The 17,500-nt window shown below is 44.9% G+C and overlaps 1 protein-coding gene across 1 annotated transcript in view; it reads left to right on the top strand.

The window, feature by feature from the left end:
- LOC310777470 (solute carrier family 13 member 2-like) overlaps positions 1 to 15,303 on the top strand; it is a gene marked incomplete at both ends in the record, with an annotated part of 33,492 nt that extends 18,189 nt beyond the window's left edge. The window contains 7 exons of the mRNA XM_083637807.1: positions 3,999 to 4,121; positions 6,887 to 7,099; positions 7,720 to 7,820; positions 11,573 to 11,688; positions 12,426 to 12,587; positions 12,691 to 12,828; positions 15,169 to 15,303. Of these exons, the coding sequence (XP_083493933.1) occupies positions 3,999 to 4,121; positions 6,887 to 7,099; positions 7,720 to 7,820; positions 11,573 to 11,688; positions 12,426 to 12,587; positions 12,691 to 12,828; positions 15,169 to 15,303 (988 nt within the window). The remainder of the gene's footprint in view (positions 1 to 3,998; positions 4,122 to 6,886; positions 7,100 to 7,719; positions 7,821 to 11,572; positions 11,689 to 12,425; positions 12,588 to 12,690; positions 12,829 to 15,168) is intronic.
- Between the last annotated feature and the right edge of the window lie 2,197 nt (positions 15,304 to 17,500).

Below are 17,500 nucleotides of genomic sequence, written 5' to 3'. Positions count from 1 at the left end.
TTCTTACGCCACTCATGCCCCCAAAGAATTGCGGCTATGATGATCGGATAGATTTCATACAGCGTGGACGAAGGAGATTGGGACTCTGGGTTGAGAGATCTGATCTCTGGGGGCCAAGCGAAGGCGAACCATCTCCCGCCGTAGTAGCCTCCAAAACCGATAGAGGGAGCTGCGTCCGTGTACAGTTGGATATCTTCTGGGTGAGTGACAAATTCGTCGTAGAAGAAGGATATCCCATTCCACGAGGACAAGAAATGTTGCCACATACTCATTTCCATCTTACACGCCTCGTCGAGAATGACTCTGTCGTGAAGAGAGGGGGCGGCTGCGGCTTTGAACAGAAAATTTGATAAGAATGATTTAGCTTGAGGAATTATGCGTATAGCATAATTTAGGTGTCCGAGGAGGGAGAGTAGCTGCCGTTTTGTGCATCGGTCTGCCAGAAGATAATTTGATAAGAGCAGCGTGATGCGCTGAATCTTCTCTGCGGGCAGAGACGCTTGGAAAGCGACTGAGTCCAGGGTGATACCTAAGAACTCGATGGCAGTGCTAGGCCCTGAGGTCTTCTCTTCAGACAGCGGGACGCCAAGATCGGAGAAGACGTTAGTCAGGGTAATGAGCCCGTGACGAGGGGGAGAGGCTGGTGGAGTGACTACGAGAAAGTCGTCGAGAAGATGGATGAGATATGGGAGCCTGTGGTTATTTAGCAAGATCCAGCATAGGGCTTCTGAGAGAGAGTCGAAGATCTTCGGACTGCTCTTGCATCCGAAGGTGAGACGCACAGAAAAATAATATGCACCTTTCCAGCGAACGCCGAAGAAGCGCCAGAAATCTGGGTGGATTGGCAGGACTTTGAAAGCGCTATAGTTATGTCCGCTTTGGTGAGCCAAGCGCCGCGCCCTGCCAATCGGATAAGAGTGATGGCGTGATCGATAGTTGCATACTGCATAGAAAAGTCCGGGCTAGGCACGACACTGTTGATGCTGGGAATGCAGGACCCGTGTGGGGAGGACAGGTCGATAATAAGCCTCTTTTTTCCTGAGTATTTCCTGGTGGCAACACCTATTGGGCTGATGCGGAACACAGGAAACGGAGGATTGGTGAATGGCCCAATCATAAATCCTTCTTTGACTTCCTTAGCCAGTAAGGAGTCGACGGTGTCTGGTTCCGCAAGGGCGGACTGAAGATTGTGACAAATGTGAGAATTCTCTGGGAGTGTGTCTATGCCGGGGTGGAAACCATTTGTGAATCCGTCGATAAGAAAATCAACGAATTCTCTGTCTGGATGATGTTGAAGAGCGGTGGCAAGTGCATTTACCTTGATAGGTGTGCCGAGGTGGCGTGCTAGTCAGCTGTCAGGTTTCTCGGGTGGGAGGTCGGTTGGGTTATGGGGGCAGGTAGTTTCTGGCATGAGCACCGCCACAGTAGGAGCAGACGTGGAGGATGCGGCAGTTGGAAGCCCTGCAACCCAGATGATTAAAGTTGTTGCAGACCATGTGGCCTGCCTGGTAGAGGATCGTTCTCCCCCGACTATCGATTCCCCTTGGCACGGGAACGTTCGCTTTGGAACCGATCTCTAGAGGCTTAGGAATAATGGAAGGTGGGGGTGTGGCTAATGACAGACGGTTAAATACTGTGGGTTTGGTGACAGTGGAAGAAGGACGTGAACGGGGTGGTGGTGGTGGTAGTGGTGATGGTGGTGGTGCGCAGATTGTGCATGCTGTGGCAGGGTGGGAAGGAGCACCGCATAGATCACAGGAAAGAGATGCACGAGCTGCGAAAATCCGACAGTACAATTCAAAATCGAGGGCACCCCAGTAAGTGCCCATGTTGAACTGCAGAATGCGGCCGGCGGCTTGGGTAGCAAAGTGAATGTGATAGGTATAGAACCCTACACCTCCAAAGCGTAAGGCCATATCTAATAGGATGGAGAGATAGTCGTCCAGCTCAACTCTCCTAGAGGGATATGCAGAGCATATGACGTCCCGGTAGAGAGAGAAAGCCAGAGCAAATTCGGCTGGAGTGAGATCCTTTGATCTGGAGGGAAGTGGCTCACGGAGCTGCACGGGACCTAAGATGGTTTGTAGTTCCCTAGTTTGGCCAGAATTTGCGGAAGATGGTTGGATGAGCTGAGCTAAGTCAACGTAATTACCAGAAAGTATCTGTTGGCGTAATATGGCAGAGATGGGGGAGGGGCGGTGAATTGAGGAACCTGGTTGGGTGGGTGGTACTGCTGTGGCTAGAGTGTAATTGGTGGCACAGGGCAAAAACACATTTGGGTAATGGGGAAGGGAGGGGGGGTTGAGGGGGGGGAGGGGAGGGGCGACAAAGGACAGACCAGTTGGGAAAAGAGGAGGGTTGGGCTGATTAGCCGAAGCCGTGTTGGCTGAGACAATAAAAGTGGGGGTAGTAGCCATGTTGCTGTTATTGGCTGAATGTAGAGAAGATGAATGGATGAAGGGATGAAGGGATGCTTGTGTACAGGTGGTTTGTGCAGCCTGCGGGGACTGGGATGTAAGGAATGCTGAGATCAGCTGAGAGAGGTGGGAGACAGAGGGAGCAGGCACAGGGGGACATACGACCTGTCCCCCTCTAGGGGGAGCTGCAGGCTGCGGCGGCAGGAGATGCTGTGTGACGTCACTCCTGGCGAAGGCGGAAGCCGGCAGCGCTGAGCTTGTTGTTGTCGGAGGCACTGGAGTGGCGTTGGTGCAGGCTAAATATAGCTTAAACAGCGTAGCTTTGTTATCTCCATGGAAGAAAGGGATATTTCTTCCCTTCAGGAAACGTTGGAGTCGGGCGACTGTCCAGTATTGGGAGTTAGACTGCTGTTGTGCGCGAGGAGACCGCTGGGCCTGGGTGGCCTGCGGGCGCGGCCTACGTGTACGGCGTAGTGGGGAGCGGGAGCGGGGACTTGGCTGCCGATGCTGGTGTGGAGGAGAGCCGGGTTGGGGTGGCCTTCGACGAGTGTTACTGCGTCCGTGGCGTTGTTCGCTCGAAGCAGCAGCAGGGGAAGCCTCGGGGCTTGAGGGGATCACATTCCTGAAGCGACGAACGCTACCGCGTCTGCGGCGTTGTTCGCTCGAAGCAGCAGCGGGGGAAGCCTCGGGGCTTGGAGAAATCTCATGCCGGAAGTTTAGACGGCGATGCCGCAGAGGAATAGTCACCACCGAGCGCACGACGGTCTGCTGAGATCTTTGGCTGTGATCGGACTCGGACTGTGACATTGCTGGAGCTGCTTCTGGAGTTTGCTGAACAAAATCCGCATCGAATAGGTCGTCCGAATCGCCGTCGGAGAGTACCGGATTGATCAGCAGCTCGGGATAAAGATCCATGATGGTGAGTAGCCTACTGAACAACCTGTTAGCTTGCTAGTTGCTATTAGCGTTTGAGCGTAGGTGCATGTACTGTCTGTGTCGAGAGATTGAGACAAACAGGGTGTGACAGGTTAACCAGGTATAAGTAATGCTGCCATGTAATTAGAGGAGTGGTTTAGAGGATGGTTAGGAAGTTGGGGGAGTGGTTGAGGCGTGGCCCAGCTCCTGAACTTAAGTTAAACGTTAACTTTCATTAATCCCCATCCCCAAACCCACAACCTCTGGCAACCTACTGCCAAAGTTGCCCCCTACCAGCCCACCCTAATGTAGCAGGCTAAAGTCGGGCCTGGTCTACATTGCACTTCTATTGAATTGAAAATAAATCTAAAATTCAAGATCACAAAGTACATTTATTTGCATTAATTTGATTCCCAATCACGACACAATGGTAAGAATTATTAATATCGAAAATGCTTTGAAATGCAAAATAATGGCATTTTAAACATGCAATACAAAGATGCGATTATATATATATATATATATATATATATATATATATATATATATATATATACGGTATATATAATCTGTGTACAGACATCCTAAGAAACATGATCAGACAAGTCAGATACATATTTAACCATCCATTCTCTTGTCCTTACCTGCCTCTTCTCCTCTGTACAGGATCTACCCTCTTAATGGCGATGTCATCAACTTTGCCAGCTGGTTCGGCTTTGCTTTCCCCAACATGGTGATCATGCTGATCTTCTCCTGGCTGTGGCTGCAGTTTATGTTCCTGGGCTTCAAGTAAGACCTTCTCACCTGTTAGGGGGTAATGGATTACATGTAATGAGGTTACAGTAATCTGATTACAACAATGGTAACGCTAACCCAGATTACATAATGCTTCCGTGAAAGAGCAAGATATATTTTTCAAGTAGGCTACTCAGTATATAACTGAGGCTGTATATTGTGGAATTAAACAAACATAATTTGTACATCTGAAACATGGTTGTTAGTGGCTGTAGATTATGGCAATAATGCAATCAATGTATACATTGGAATATGTTATTTAATTTCTGTTAATTTAACTGTATATTTAACTTCATATACAGTATATTATGAAGCAAAGTAAGCTGAATGCACTGTAACTGAAAATTGGTGGATTGCCTCACTATTGGAGCATGGTAATCCAGTGGATAATGCTACTGATTTTCCACAGTAAAGCTGTGTTCACACCAAGATATTTATTTTTCGCTCTGTCGCTTGATTCAACCCTTTGGAATCGCTCTGTCGCTCTGTTTAAATCGCTCATCAACAGGCACACCATTTGACAGACATGTGGGGGCTATAACGTTACGCAATGTCATGATATTTGTCCACTACGAGCCACCGTCATTGTTTACAAGCTAAAGCCTATCAGCGTGCTCCTAATGCGAGCTCCATACCGGTAGGACAGACTTCACTTCATGTCAGCTGTCAGCCTGTCAATGCGGTTTGTTGCCACACAATAAACCAGCGGTTTGTTCCAAGCCAGTGTGATCCTTGACTCGCTCTCACACGGCAGCCAATCAGCGTTGAACAGCGAGCGACTGATGCCAGCGTATTTTCGCTCGAGTTGGGATATTTCATCTGGGGCGACGAGCGTATTTTCTCCCTATCGCTCTGTCTCTGTCGCTCGGACGCCCAGCGATTTTTCTCCCGGGCGAATATACGCTCAATCGCTCGTTTGCATTGACTTTGTATGTAAAGTCGACGCCAGCGGAAAACTTTAATAGGTCGGTGTGAACGCAGCTTAAAGGACGGCTTTACCGTGGGGGATATGAATATATATTAAATCTCACGCCCCTAAGGTTTTCGAATCCGTTGAAATTTTTTAAATTGGAGCTTCACTCCCAGAGATATCAAGCATCTCTCACATATTTTTTGGGCCAGCCGACGCGTTTCGCGTCATCTGGCCCAAGTCCGCCTTGCAGAAGTCGTGCACCTATGAACTACAACTGTTGTGAGCCATGGTCCCGCCTGTAGGTCCTCCATGCCCCTTCAGAGGTCTTCAACAAAAACGAAAAGGCAGCCATCTTTTTCAACCGCCTAGCCTGCTGTAGCTAATATTAGCTTCCCATAGTTCCTTGCAAAGAGACCATATCTCGGGAACGGAAGCACTAATAGACACGGGACTGGCGGCATTGGAAAGCTCGTCAAATTTTACATCTAGTAGTAGGTGGGTTGAAGTAACGAAATCAACGCTGAGCAATGTACCCGTTTTTACACATTTTTACAGAAAATAGTTACAACATCAGATGCGCGTAACTCCTACGAAAATGCCTTAAAATGCATGAAAAAAAAATTATGAAGACATCTCCCGACATATATACTACAGTTTAAATTTGGTGCAATTTGGAGGCAATTTTATTTTCGATTTATTTCTTGTTCTTTGTATGTTTTATTGTCGAAGCCTTCTTCTTCTTCTTCTTTGAGTTTTATGGCGGTTGGCAAACATATATGTGCATTACCGCCACCTACTGGAGTTTGATATCAGCCAAATGCCTGAGGGGTGGGCATGAAAACGAAGGCCACGCGAGCCCAGTGCATTGTGGGAAATGTAGTATTTCGAGTCCCCGCACCCGCACCTCCCCCCCACCCCCCACCCCCACACACAGAGTGGATTTCGGGTGATATCTCTGTGAGTAAACCTCCAATTTCAAAAATTTCAACGGATTCGAAAACCTTAGGGGCGTGAGATTTAATATATATTCATATCCCCCACGGAAAAGCCGGCCTTTAAGTCTGTAATGGATTTCTTATTGATACTAACCTATCCTACTCATAGAGTACCACAGGGTTGATGTATTTTTGTAGACTTACCCAGAAATCGACACCATACTGGTTCGTCAGGGGAAAAGTGAATGGGATTTTTGTATGGGGATTTCGGTTAAATGCATGACATGTAGGTCTGTGGTTGACAAAAGTGTATGAAACAGCGAAGTTTGTGTTCAGCAAGATAATCTTCACAAATGAGGACCACTTTTATGTCTTTTGAAGCATTTTCTGAAAATCGTGTTACAAAAACAGCATTTATGCTTCAAAAGTCCTAAAAGTGGTCCTCATTTGTGAAGATTCTCTTGCTGAAGACAAACTTTGTTGTTTCATAAAATTGTGTTAACCACAGGCCTTTTTCATGCATTTAACCCAAACCCCCATACTAAAATCCCATTGCCTTTTGCCCCATTGGTGATTTGTTACTTCCAGACTTATTCCTCCAGTACTCTATTGCTCACATCATGTCATTATTGTAGTCTACTGACATTAAACAAACAGCAAAGCTGCTGAACTGCTTCACTCAACTTCACTAAACCACATCAAAAGAAGTAGGAAAAATGGGGTAAAAAAGGGGGTAAAACATTCTGTCCAAACCAGATATCATAATGTAAAATAATACAATTTTAAAACAATATTAAAAATATAATAACCTCTAACTATAAAACATCCAAGGATAGCTCAGATTAAAGCTTAACCAAAGTCAACACTTTATATACCCCCCCAATCTTTGCCCTTTGTACTGTCCTGCTCAGCATGAAGCAGTCGTTCGGCTGCTGCGTCAACAAGGAGAGAGATAAGGAGGCGTATGCCGTGATGAGGGCCGAGTACAGGAAGTTGGGCCGCATCACGTTTGCGGAGGCGGCGGTGCTGACCATCTTCTGCCTGCTGGTGGCGCTGTGGTTCACCAGGGAGCCAGGATTCATAGATGGCTGGGCAACAGTGCTCTTCACAAAGGATGGAAAGCAGTGAGTCTCTCTCTCTCTCTCTCTCTCTCTCTCTGACATGACTCTTCAGAGACTCTCCCTCATCTTTTTTCTCTTTTCCTCCACTCTTTCATTTCATTATCCATGTAGGATACTGATTTTATGACCCATGAGTTGCTTTTATGTTTTTATGCATTCTATTATTTTATACTTTTTATTTTGTTTTTATGCTTTTTATTGATTTTTGCTTTTTATATATTTTACGTAACGTCTTTTATTATGTTTATTTCATTTCATTGATTTTATCTGATTTGATTGATTTATTGTTTTTAGCTGATTGCTCTTCAGTACTCTGTACAGCACTTTGGTCATCCTCTGGTTGTTTTAAAGCGCTTTATAAATAAAGTTGGATTGGATTGGATTGGATTATCGCTCCATAGTCTCTTCTTGTTTTGGCCGCCCCCAAATGATCCCCTTTTAATTATCTCCTTGATTTACACTGATATATAAATCAATACACACATGATGTATTTGTTCCGTTCTACACTTTGCGAGTGTATGTTAGTGTACACATGATCATATCATGTCAACACAGTGAACCAGGGCAGAAAAATCCCCACATAACAAATGTCACATAATACTGTGTGCTTGCTTTCCATCAGGTATGTGACGGACGGGACAGTAGCTATCTTCATGTCTATGCTCTTCTTCGCCATCCCCTCCCAGCTGCCCAGCTGTGGAGGCTACGGTTACAATGAAGAGGGTGAGTCAGGAGAAAATGTCTCAATTAGCCCCATTCCAAACCGTTCCTTATCGTGCGTTCCTTTATCGTGCGTTCCTTTATCGCAAAATAACTGGGATGTGGAGGCTAAATGACATCACATCCGTTTTGTTAGCGTTCCATTTGCAGAAAACTTGAGCTGGGAAGTTCACTGTTCATTGGTCAGATCCAGTCGCTAGCCAGGCTAGCCATTGTTAGCAATAACAATTGACAACATGGCATTTCGCGGCATTTTGCGCATACAAACACTGCAGCCTCATGTCCACACAGATAGAAGTTAGGCAGTGCTGTGTGTACAGCTGATTTAATGAGACACAAACAAAACAGAAGTGCTAAACAACAATACTACCATGGCCGTAACTAGCTATGAGGACGGGGAGGTCCGGACCTCCCCTAATATTTCAGAGAAAAAAATAAAACAATCTGCATGGAAAAGCATGAAAAACACGGGATCGCTTTTATTTTGAAACGAAAGGCAGGTCAGGCAGGAAGTCATCTGACGCCGCGTCCGCGGTAACTTGATTCCGAGAGAGCAGCAGCATGGTGGTGAGTGATGACTGTCTGTCTGCCTGGCGAGATAATTGAAGGTGAGCGAGCTGCGAGACAGTGAGCGAGTGAACGACAGACAGTGAGTGACACTGACAGATTTTTTAGCAACAACCAAGAAAGTAAGTGTCTAGTCTGTCTCTTAAGTAATGTTACCTGTGTGACACGTTGGGATGCTACTGGCTAATCATGCATGATGCCAATTGCCAAGCTCCCGAAGTCAGGTATGCAGGTGGCTATATGCATGGTTTCAGTTTCATGACCCAATAAGTAACAAAAAGAGGTGGTGTAAAGTTAAAAACAACATAATATATTTTATTTTATTTTTCAATCATTCCTATCAGGAATAAATAAATGTCCCTCTGTATGTTTTTTTTTATTATCGATGATGACTTTGTGTGTTGTGTACGGCTTGGGTTGTGTACCTGTGTTTGTAGGTGTCATTTTGATATGGATTTGGCTAAAACAGTTTGTGTTTGTTAGTTACAATTATGTTGACAGGAGAGCTGAGCAGGTGGTGACATGAAAGAGAATATACTGAATAATGACATCACAACAGTATAATCCTAATGTTGATTTAAAATGATATATTACTCTAAATATGGCTAAAAAAGGGGGGAAAAAACCCTCAATTCTTTTTCTGCCTCCCCTTGCTGGACCTCCCCTATTTCGGAACCCTGGTTACTGCCCTGATTACTACGATTACTACTACTGTTGTTGCGCGGCGCAGCCATCTTGGATTTTTTAGGTTGGGGCTGCTGAAGCTCCTACGAGTTTGGAATGGGAAATACCAGCTCTGATGACGTCGCCGCCCAGCTCATGACCTTTGAAGTCGTAAGATTACCAGTCCCCAGTTATAAAGGAATGCACGATTAATACAGAAAAATCGGGGACTATATACTGTACTGTAGTGTTCGTTGTTTTTTTACTAGTGTCCGATTTCTCAACTGTTAATTTGATTCACTATATACGAGGGATCAGCCGAGCAGCATTTTGGTAAACAAACAGCATTTCCAGGTGGAAACTGCAATGGAACTCTATGGAGCGAGCTTTGAGTGCTCACTCTAGCCCCGGTTGTGCGGTGTACATTTTAAAAACTGCGACAGTTCACACAACTTTAACACGACGTGCATATATTATACATCAAACTCTTGAGCTACTTCTGCTCTCACTCAGAATGTCAAAATATAAGCGATGTCATGTATAGTTTTTGAGATATTAACGTTTGTTTGGCACAACTCATACTACTGCCGCAGTTCCGGGTGTTTTGCGGTGATTAGTTGTTGTTGTGACGTCACACTGAGTCCGGAATCAGCCAGAACCGCAGTGCCAAACAAACGTTAATATCTCAAAAACTGTACATGACATCGCTTATATTTTGACATTCTGAGTGAGAGCAGAATTAGCTCAGGAGTTTGATGTATAATAATATATGCACGTCGTGTTAAAGTTGTGTGAACTGTCGCAGTTTCTTTAATGTTTGTTTACCAAAATGCTGCTCGGCTGATCCCTCATACAGTCCACTACAGAATACCCACAATGCACTGCAATTTCTAGTTCACAAATATTTTCGCCCCCATATTCACCTTATTCACCACGCCCACTTTTTCTCTCTTCCGCATTCGACGCAACGTATTTGTTCTTCCGGTTCAGCGCTTATTGGTGGCCATTTTCAAAATAAAACGTTAGTATGAATCAGGGCCGCTGGAAGTCACTTTAAGCAGGGGGTGCTGCGAGGAAGGGACTCTCAAAAAAAAATGTTGATGTTTTTTTTTTACATTTTTTTGCCATATTTAGAGGAATATCTCATTTTAAATTAACATTAGGATACTGTTGTGATGTAATTATTCAGTATTTTCTCCTTTTCTCACTCATTCAGAGCAAAGAGGGAGATATATAGCATGATGATAATGCTCTATATCTCCCTATTTGCTCTGAATACACCAGTTAACATGACACAGACATGATAAACATGATTAACATGATAGAAATATTATCAGCAAACTTAATGACTAGACTAATTATTCTGATCTGAATGGCATATATCAAGAAACATTGACTCCTCTCTTTGCTGTATAGTGGGAGGTGCATTTTTGAGTAGGCTATTAAAATAGCATGTCAAGTTCACATTTCTTTATTGTCAGATTAAACAATTCATATTGGTTGTTGGTTGGTTCAACACAACATGTGCGTGCATGCACGCTTCTTCTTCTTCTCTAGCCTACAAGCATGTAACTTCCTTGATTGTTATTGTTGATAATTCTATTTAAATAGGCTACATTTTCATTTCCCGAAACATTCTTAAACAAGAAAGGAACATAGTGCACTGCAAAATATTTTTAATTACATTTGTAAAAAAATATATATATATATATATTTTTGGGGGGGGAAAAAAATCTAGGGGGTGCTGCAGCACCTGCAGCACCCCTACTTCCCGCGGCCCTGGTATGAATGAAGTTTGGCAACATTCAGAATTAAGCTACACTGCGGCCAACTTCAGTTACATGTTCATAACGTTACTGCTGCGAAGAGCCGATGGCTGTACCCGGTCGGCATTTAACGTTAGTTACAAAAGAACGTCGACAGTGTTTTCTCACTGCCAGTAGTAGGGTTTGACAGATAGCTAGTCCGACCGGTGTCAGCACAGTCAGCGCTCCCGGTCCTCTCTGCTCGTTAAGGATTTTCAATAGGCGTTATTCTGATAAACTGGTCACATACTGTATATGTTACGTTCTCACCCGACAAATATTAAAACTTTAAAACAGTTTGGGTTTTCTTAGCTTGAAAACAGCTTTTTGGCAAGTCTAAATGACTGCGGTAGGAATACTCTACTTCCGTGTTTAAAACCAGAAAGACGATTACGAAATGACGTCATGCAGAAGCGTCCTTGTATGGGCAAAGAATAAGGTGAATACTTCACTGATAAACACTACATGGGGAATAGAGTGAGGGAATGAGTGAACCATTCCGAACACAGCTAATATCTCTACTGAAAATAAATAAATAATATGAAACCTTTTGAACACCAGTCACCTTCTACAGACAAATCCACAGCAACTTCTGCTCCAGCAATCTAAATGTGGTTTTCAGCTGGTCGGACAGCTGGCTGATGATACCCAGCGGACATGACACTGCTCCTCTTCAAACTAATTACTGCCTAATATTCAAACTACATTTGGGTCCCACAGGTAAGATGGTGAAGTCTCCCCCTGCTCTGCTGAACTGGGAGATTGTTCATGAGCGAATGCCCTGGCACATCATCCTGCTACTGGGAGGAGGCTTTGCTCTGGCTGCTGGCAGCGAGGTAAACACCCATGAATGATGAAGCAGGAAGTAGGGCGCGCACATCAGGTCAGGTGCAGGACAAATACAAGATAAACTTAGAGCAGAAAATAAATAAAGTCCGCACACTTAAATAAAATAAGTCCGCTCCCAGGTCAGTTTATTGATGTTTCGACCAACAGGTCTTCATCTACGAAGGGGGGGGGGGGGGGGGGTACGGGTACGGTGGTGCAGTTGGTAGCACTGTCGCCTCACAGCTAGAAGGTCCTGAGTTCGATTCTCGCCTGGGACGCTGTGGGCGGTGGAGTTGTGACCCCCCCATATCTTCGGTGCCCACTGCCCAGGTGGGCTATCTCGTCGAAAGGGCCTTTCTGTGTGGAGTTTGCATGTTCTCCCCGTACCCCCCAGGGGGTTCCTCCGTACATAACCCCCCACTAAAAACATGCAGAAGATCGTCATCCGACCAGTGACGACAACATCTGAAGTTCGTCCAATGATGGTCCAATGATGGTCCCCGGGCGCTGGAAAGAAAAAGCGACCACTGCTGCTGGCCTGCCCCCTGGAGGAAAGGAGAGGCCTGGATGGGTCAAATGCAGAGGACATATTTCACCGGCCACCGTCAGCATGAGTGTGTGTTGTGGCCGCATGCATGTGTTGTAGTGTTCGTGTGACAATAAAGACGGGCTTCCGTCTGAAATCGTGTTTAATCGTGTTTAATCAGAACAAAAATATGTTGTGATATGTGTCCACGTCGTCCAGGCATCGGGTCTGTCCACGTGGCTGGGGGAGAGCTTGGCCCCTCTGAAGAGCATCCCCGCCTACGCCATCTCCCTGCTGCTCTGCCTGCTGGTGGCGACGTTCACAGAGTGCTCCAGCAACACGGCCACCACCACCCTGTTCCTGCCCATCCTGGCTTCAATGGTAGATCAAATGCTCCACATGCAGCGTCCATACACACACACACACCAAGGCACACACGCCCCTATGTACAGTATGCTATTTCAATGTACCTGTGTTTCCTCAGGCCACGGCCATTGAGCTCCACCCGCTGTATGTGATGGTGCCCTGCACCATCTCTGCCTCTTTGGCCTTCATGCTGCCTGTGGCTACACCACCCAACGCCATCGCCTTCGCCTTTGGAAAACTCAAAGTCATGGACATGGTGAGACTTGCACAGACCTATAATACATCAACAACACATACCAACTCGTCAAAGACTGACGTTTGGTTCGAGTAATGGAAGTTTAGAGAAATGCTTTGGGTTATAGGCAGGGCAGCCACGTATCTTGCCCAGGCCCGGGACTAAATCCTCCATTACAAAATCATCCATTAGAGTTAAATAAGAAAAAGGTTAAATGTGGCTTACAGTTGACATGTAATTGCTGGGAATGGAATCCCAGTCTCCAGTGTCAAAGGCAAAGCCCTCCACCACCCCTGACCACAGCGCCCTTACTGGTGACCATTTTGTTTCATTGTCACACTCCTGTGGGGTCGATTTCAGACGTGGGAGAAAGTCTATTGGACTCTACCGTGCACATCACAAAATGAGGAAAAAGAGGTACCCAGTGTGTTAGAAAGGACTCCTGACCACATGTCAGTATGACGACTTGGGGAGTGAGAACAGGTTGAATACATAGACATACACAACAGGTATAATTGATGCTACCGAGGACTGTAGCTTTCTGTTGGGGTGAAACCTCATGATTCCTGACATTATTACCAACCATACTGATGGTCAAACTAGTTCAAAGATCAGAGTGTCTAGTATGTATGCTAGAGCAGTGATACTCAACTTGCGCCCCCTGTGTGGCCCGCGATGGAATTGCAACAATTTTTTTTTCTTTTTTTGCAGTGCACCTGAACGCAACATGCAAGATACCCGCTGAATAAGTGTCCAAATGTTCATGTCATTCAGGCCAATACTCCACTTCTGTTATAGCATTTCAGTCTGGAATATGGAATATCTTTCAATAATCTATGATTTAGCTGCTAAATTGTCAAATACCGCCATCTGCTCGCTACCCAGGCACTTATGTATGTACTTAACTCATTGAGTGCCACGGACGAGTATAGTCGTCAATTCAAATACTGACGTAGAGTGCCAATGACGACTAAAGTCATCAATTGCGTTTTTTGACGGTGGGACGTGGATCAAAGCCAGATCCATCTCCTGTAAAATTTTGGGGCATGTTGAATGTGTATAACCTATTTTACCGACCCATTAGGTGGCAACAGTGCTCTCCAGATTAGAGAAATTTGAGTAAAAAACAGAGAAGAAGTCGTTATGGAAACGGAAACGGCATCGGTATGCATCGATATGCATGAAGCATAACGTTAGCTGTGCCTGTGAACAGCAGTCAATCTGCTGCCACAATTGAGCACCTCCGTGTCCGCTGTGATAGCCCCTCCATATGATTTAGTTGCCGACACCAGCGTCTTTCTGAAAAGTTACATTATTCTCAGCTGGGAGCCGGCGACACGCTGTGAAAAAGCGGGGTGCAGCGCACTTTTCAGTGCAGAGCAAACACAGAGCAAACGCAGCAGAGCCACCGGAGACACTCCCACGGAGGAGGAGGAGGGGGGTGGGGCACGCAGGGCAGCATACAACCATTGACAGTAAATACAGACCCAGACAGCAGGCTCGATGCGCAGAGACAGGCAAACAAGCTAGAATATCTGATGCCCACCAGCAGTAAATCAAGACCAGCAAGAAGGTGTAGGGTCTGCGCACGCAGGGGCCAGCGCTGCTGGTTGCAGCTAAAAAATATTATTTGGCCAAACAAAATTCCTTTGTTTTCACTGTTTTATTGAAGGAAATTATTTTTGAGGTGTCATTACATCAGAAAATATTAGCTCCAGAGTCAGTGATGTGCTTGAAATGCTTCATTTCACAAAAGGCTGAATATCTCAGCTTCTAAATTGAAACGTGTGTTTTTGCTGAAATCCACCTATCTTCTCCGGCTGATAACTAAAGAACGGAAAATGATATCAATAAACTTTTTTTTGCTGATGATAGAAGAGAGTCCCCTCTTTCTTTGTGCGTGTTCGGTGTTTACATAGTAATATCACACAATATTCTGTGGGCCTCGAGAAATCACTGAAAACGCTCTGAAACTCTGGCACTGGGAGCGTCCATTCTCCAAAAGTGGCTGGCACTCAATGAGTTAACCTAACTATCCAGTGTGCACAACATTGTCAGACTAAACTCTGGCTGACACCCCAAAAACCTACAATCCGCTACAGAAAAATGTATATTGTATGTTTATTAACTGGCCCCTGGCCTTCTATCATTTCACGAAAGTGGCCCCCGGGCAAAGCACTGTCTCCATGCTGATAAAGCATATTTCTACAAGCTGAATGGGTTTAATCTGCTTGCATTCCATAGGTACACAACAGTTCACGTGTTCAAGAAATCTTTATACTGATGTCAAGGTGCATCTGGCTTTGTGACAGTGTGGGTGTGTGTGTGTGTGTGTGTGTGTGTGTGTGTGTCTCTCTGCAGGTGAAGGCCGGCTTCATGTTGAACATCATCGGGATTCTGACCGTTAATGTAGGCATCAACACCTGGGGATACGCCATGTTTAACATGGGTACCTTCCCTGAGTGGGCCAATGCTACAGCAGACAGCAAACCTTAAGGAGAGAGAGAGAGAGAGAGAGAGAGAGAGAGAGAGAGAGAGAGAGAGAGAGAGAGAGAGAGAGAGAGAGAGAGAGAGAGAGAGAGAGAGAGAGAGATGTAGGTTTGGGGAAGAAGAAGAAGGGACAGTCATTGAAAGTAGGGGTCATTGTAACATAATGAAGATGGAATTGGTGACAAGTGTAACAAAACACGCACAAAACAAACGCATCACCATGTCGACTCAGTGGTTCTCTCGAACTACATTCAGCGGCATTCAGCATTCAGCTCGAAAATGACCACCGCTGCTGGAGAAAACGTGACCTTAAAATTCAAGTGCGCTTGACCAATTTTCCCCTCTACAACACAACGAACTGTGGTCCTAATGTTCTGAGTTAGGCGTTTTATTGCAATGAATTACCAGAGCAAAACCGCCCTGCTGTCAAGCCAGTACTGAAACAGTGAAACAGCAGTGTGTGTGGCTGTGGAACGAGGATACAGTATACTATGAATGTGTGTTTGTCCCACCGTGTTGACCAGTAATTGGGTCTTTTTTTCAGTTGTGATTCTTCTGAGTGACCTTCTGTTTACAGACACTATATAAATGAGTCCAAATTCAGTTAATTGAATCAATTAGTTGAACTTATCATTGTGGTCCTTTTTGTCGGACTTTGTGCTACACATTTTGTTGTTCGCTTAGTTTTCAGTATTCTCCTCACACTGTTTGCACCGTGAAAAAGCAAGACTTTATTTCTGATCTCATGATTTGTAAACCCCAAGTAAGCGCACATTATGTAATCATGGTGATTTGTATGCCTATATTAGGGATACTTGATCTTACAATGCAGTAAATCCAGGTGAAAGCTACTGTATAATCATATTTATTGTTCAATCCAGATGGAGAGGAGAGAAGTTAAAAAAAGGTGATTTTTACAGGAATAGTTCACCCAAAAATGAAAATTTAGTCAATATTTAGTCACCTCTATGCCAGTAGAAGTAGAGGATCTCTGGGACTCTGGTTGCAGTACTAACAAACTTGATCCCATTTTCTATTGGCATGGCATGGGGTTGAGTAGATAATGGCTGCGTTTCCCAAAAGCTTCTTAGCGCTAAGAAGCTTCTTTGACCCTTCTTAAGGCTCCCGTAAGAAGCCAATGCGTTTCCTGATTGCTCCATCTGGGCCCTTCTTGATCTAACTTCTTTCTCTCTCTTTCTAAAAAAAGAAAAAGAAAAGAAAACTAACCTAAACTAAACTAAACTCGTAAAACTGTTCCTTCAGAATTTGTAGTTGTCATAGACTGTGCTCCATAGTTGATTGCTCTATTGCTGACAAAAATGTGTTATTGTAAGTCGCTTTGGATAAAAGCGTCTGCCAAATGACGTAATGTAATGTAACGTAATGTCTGAAGGCTGTTAAGAAGGCATTTGGGAAACACTTCTTTGGAGCCTTCTTAACTCCTTAAGAAGCTTCTTAACTCCTTAAGAAGCTTCTTATTTTGGAAACGCAGCCAATGACTGAGTTTGCATTTTTGGGCGAACTGTTCCTTTAAAGCAGCTACGAGCAACTTTTTCGATTGTTATTAAACAGTATAATTACAATATTGATGCATCACATCTTACCTATAATAGTAGCTGAGACCAAAGCCGTGTGAATCGGAGATTGCTCCCTTGGATGATTATTAAGTCTGTCTCTGTCTAAACTCGGGGCTCTCTCTCTCTCTCTCCTTACCGCCGGCCCGGCTACGCGGAAGTGAAACGCAGCTGCCTGCCTACCCCGTTCGTGCGGCCTAGCAACAGTATAAACAATGTCAACGCCACGCATACTCTCGCGAACATCTCTCGTTATATTCTAACAGGTTTTTTGGAAGTTATTTTGTGGTTATGGCCGAAGTGGCTGCTGCAAACCGTTTCATTTCACTTCCTGATCTTCCCTGGCCACAGACAGACTACACTGGCCGATTCACTCGGGGTTCAAGCGAGACTACTCTGCGTTGGTCTCGTCGACTATTAGAGGTAAGATGTGATGCATTGATATTAAATTTATACTGTTTAATAACAATCGAAAAAGTTGCTCGTAGCTGCTTTAAGCATTGAAACAGCTCAAACGGATGCAAATCAATATGAAGTTGGTGTTACTAATACTGTGTGCAGTCAGTCAGAGTAGAGGATGTGAGATCATGTGACTGCTACAGGAAGTGTTGGGTAAATGCAATAGTAAA

This window comes from Poromitra crassiceps (genome assembly GCF_964638095.1).
Source record: "Poromitra crassiceps genome assembly, chromosome: 1".
Classification (NCBI taxonomy): Eukaryota; Metazoa; Chordata; class Actinopteri; order Beryciformes; family Melamphaidae; genus Poromitra; species Poromitra crassiceps.
The sequence above is the reverse complement of the archived record's forward strand: the minus strand, read 5'-3'. Positions and strand labels throughout refer to the sequence as shown.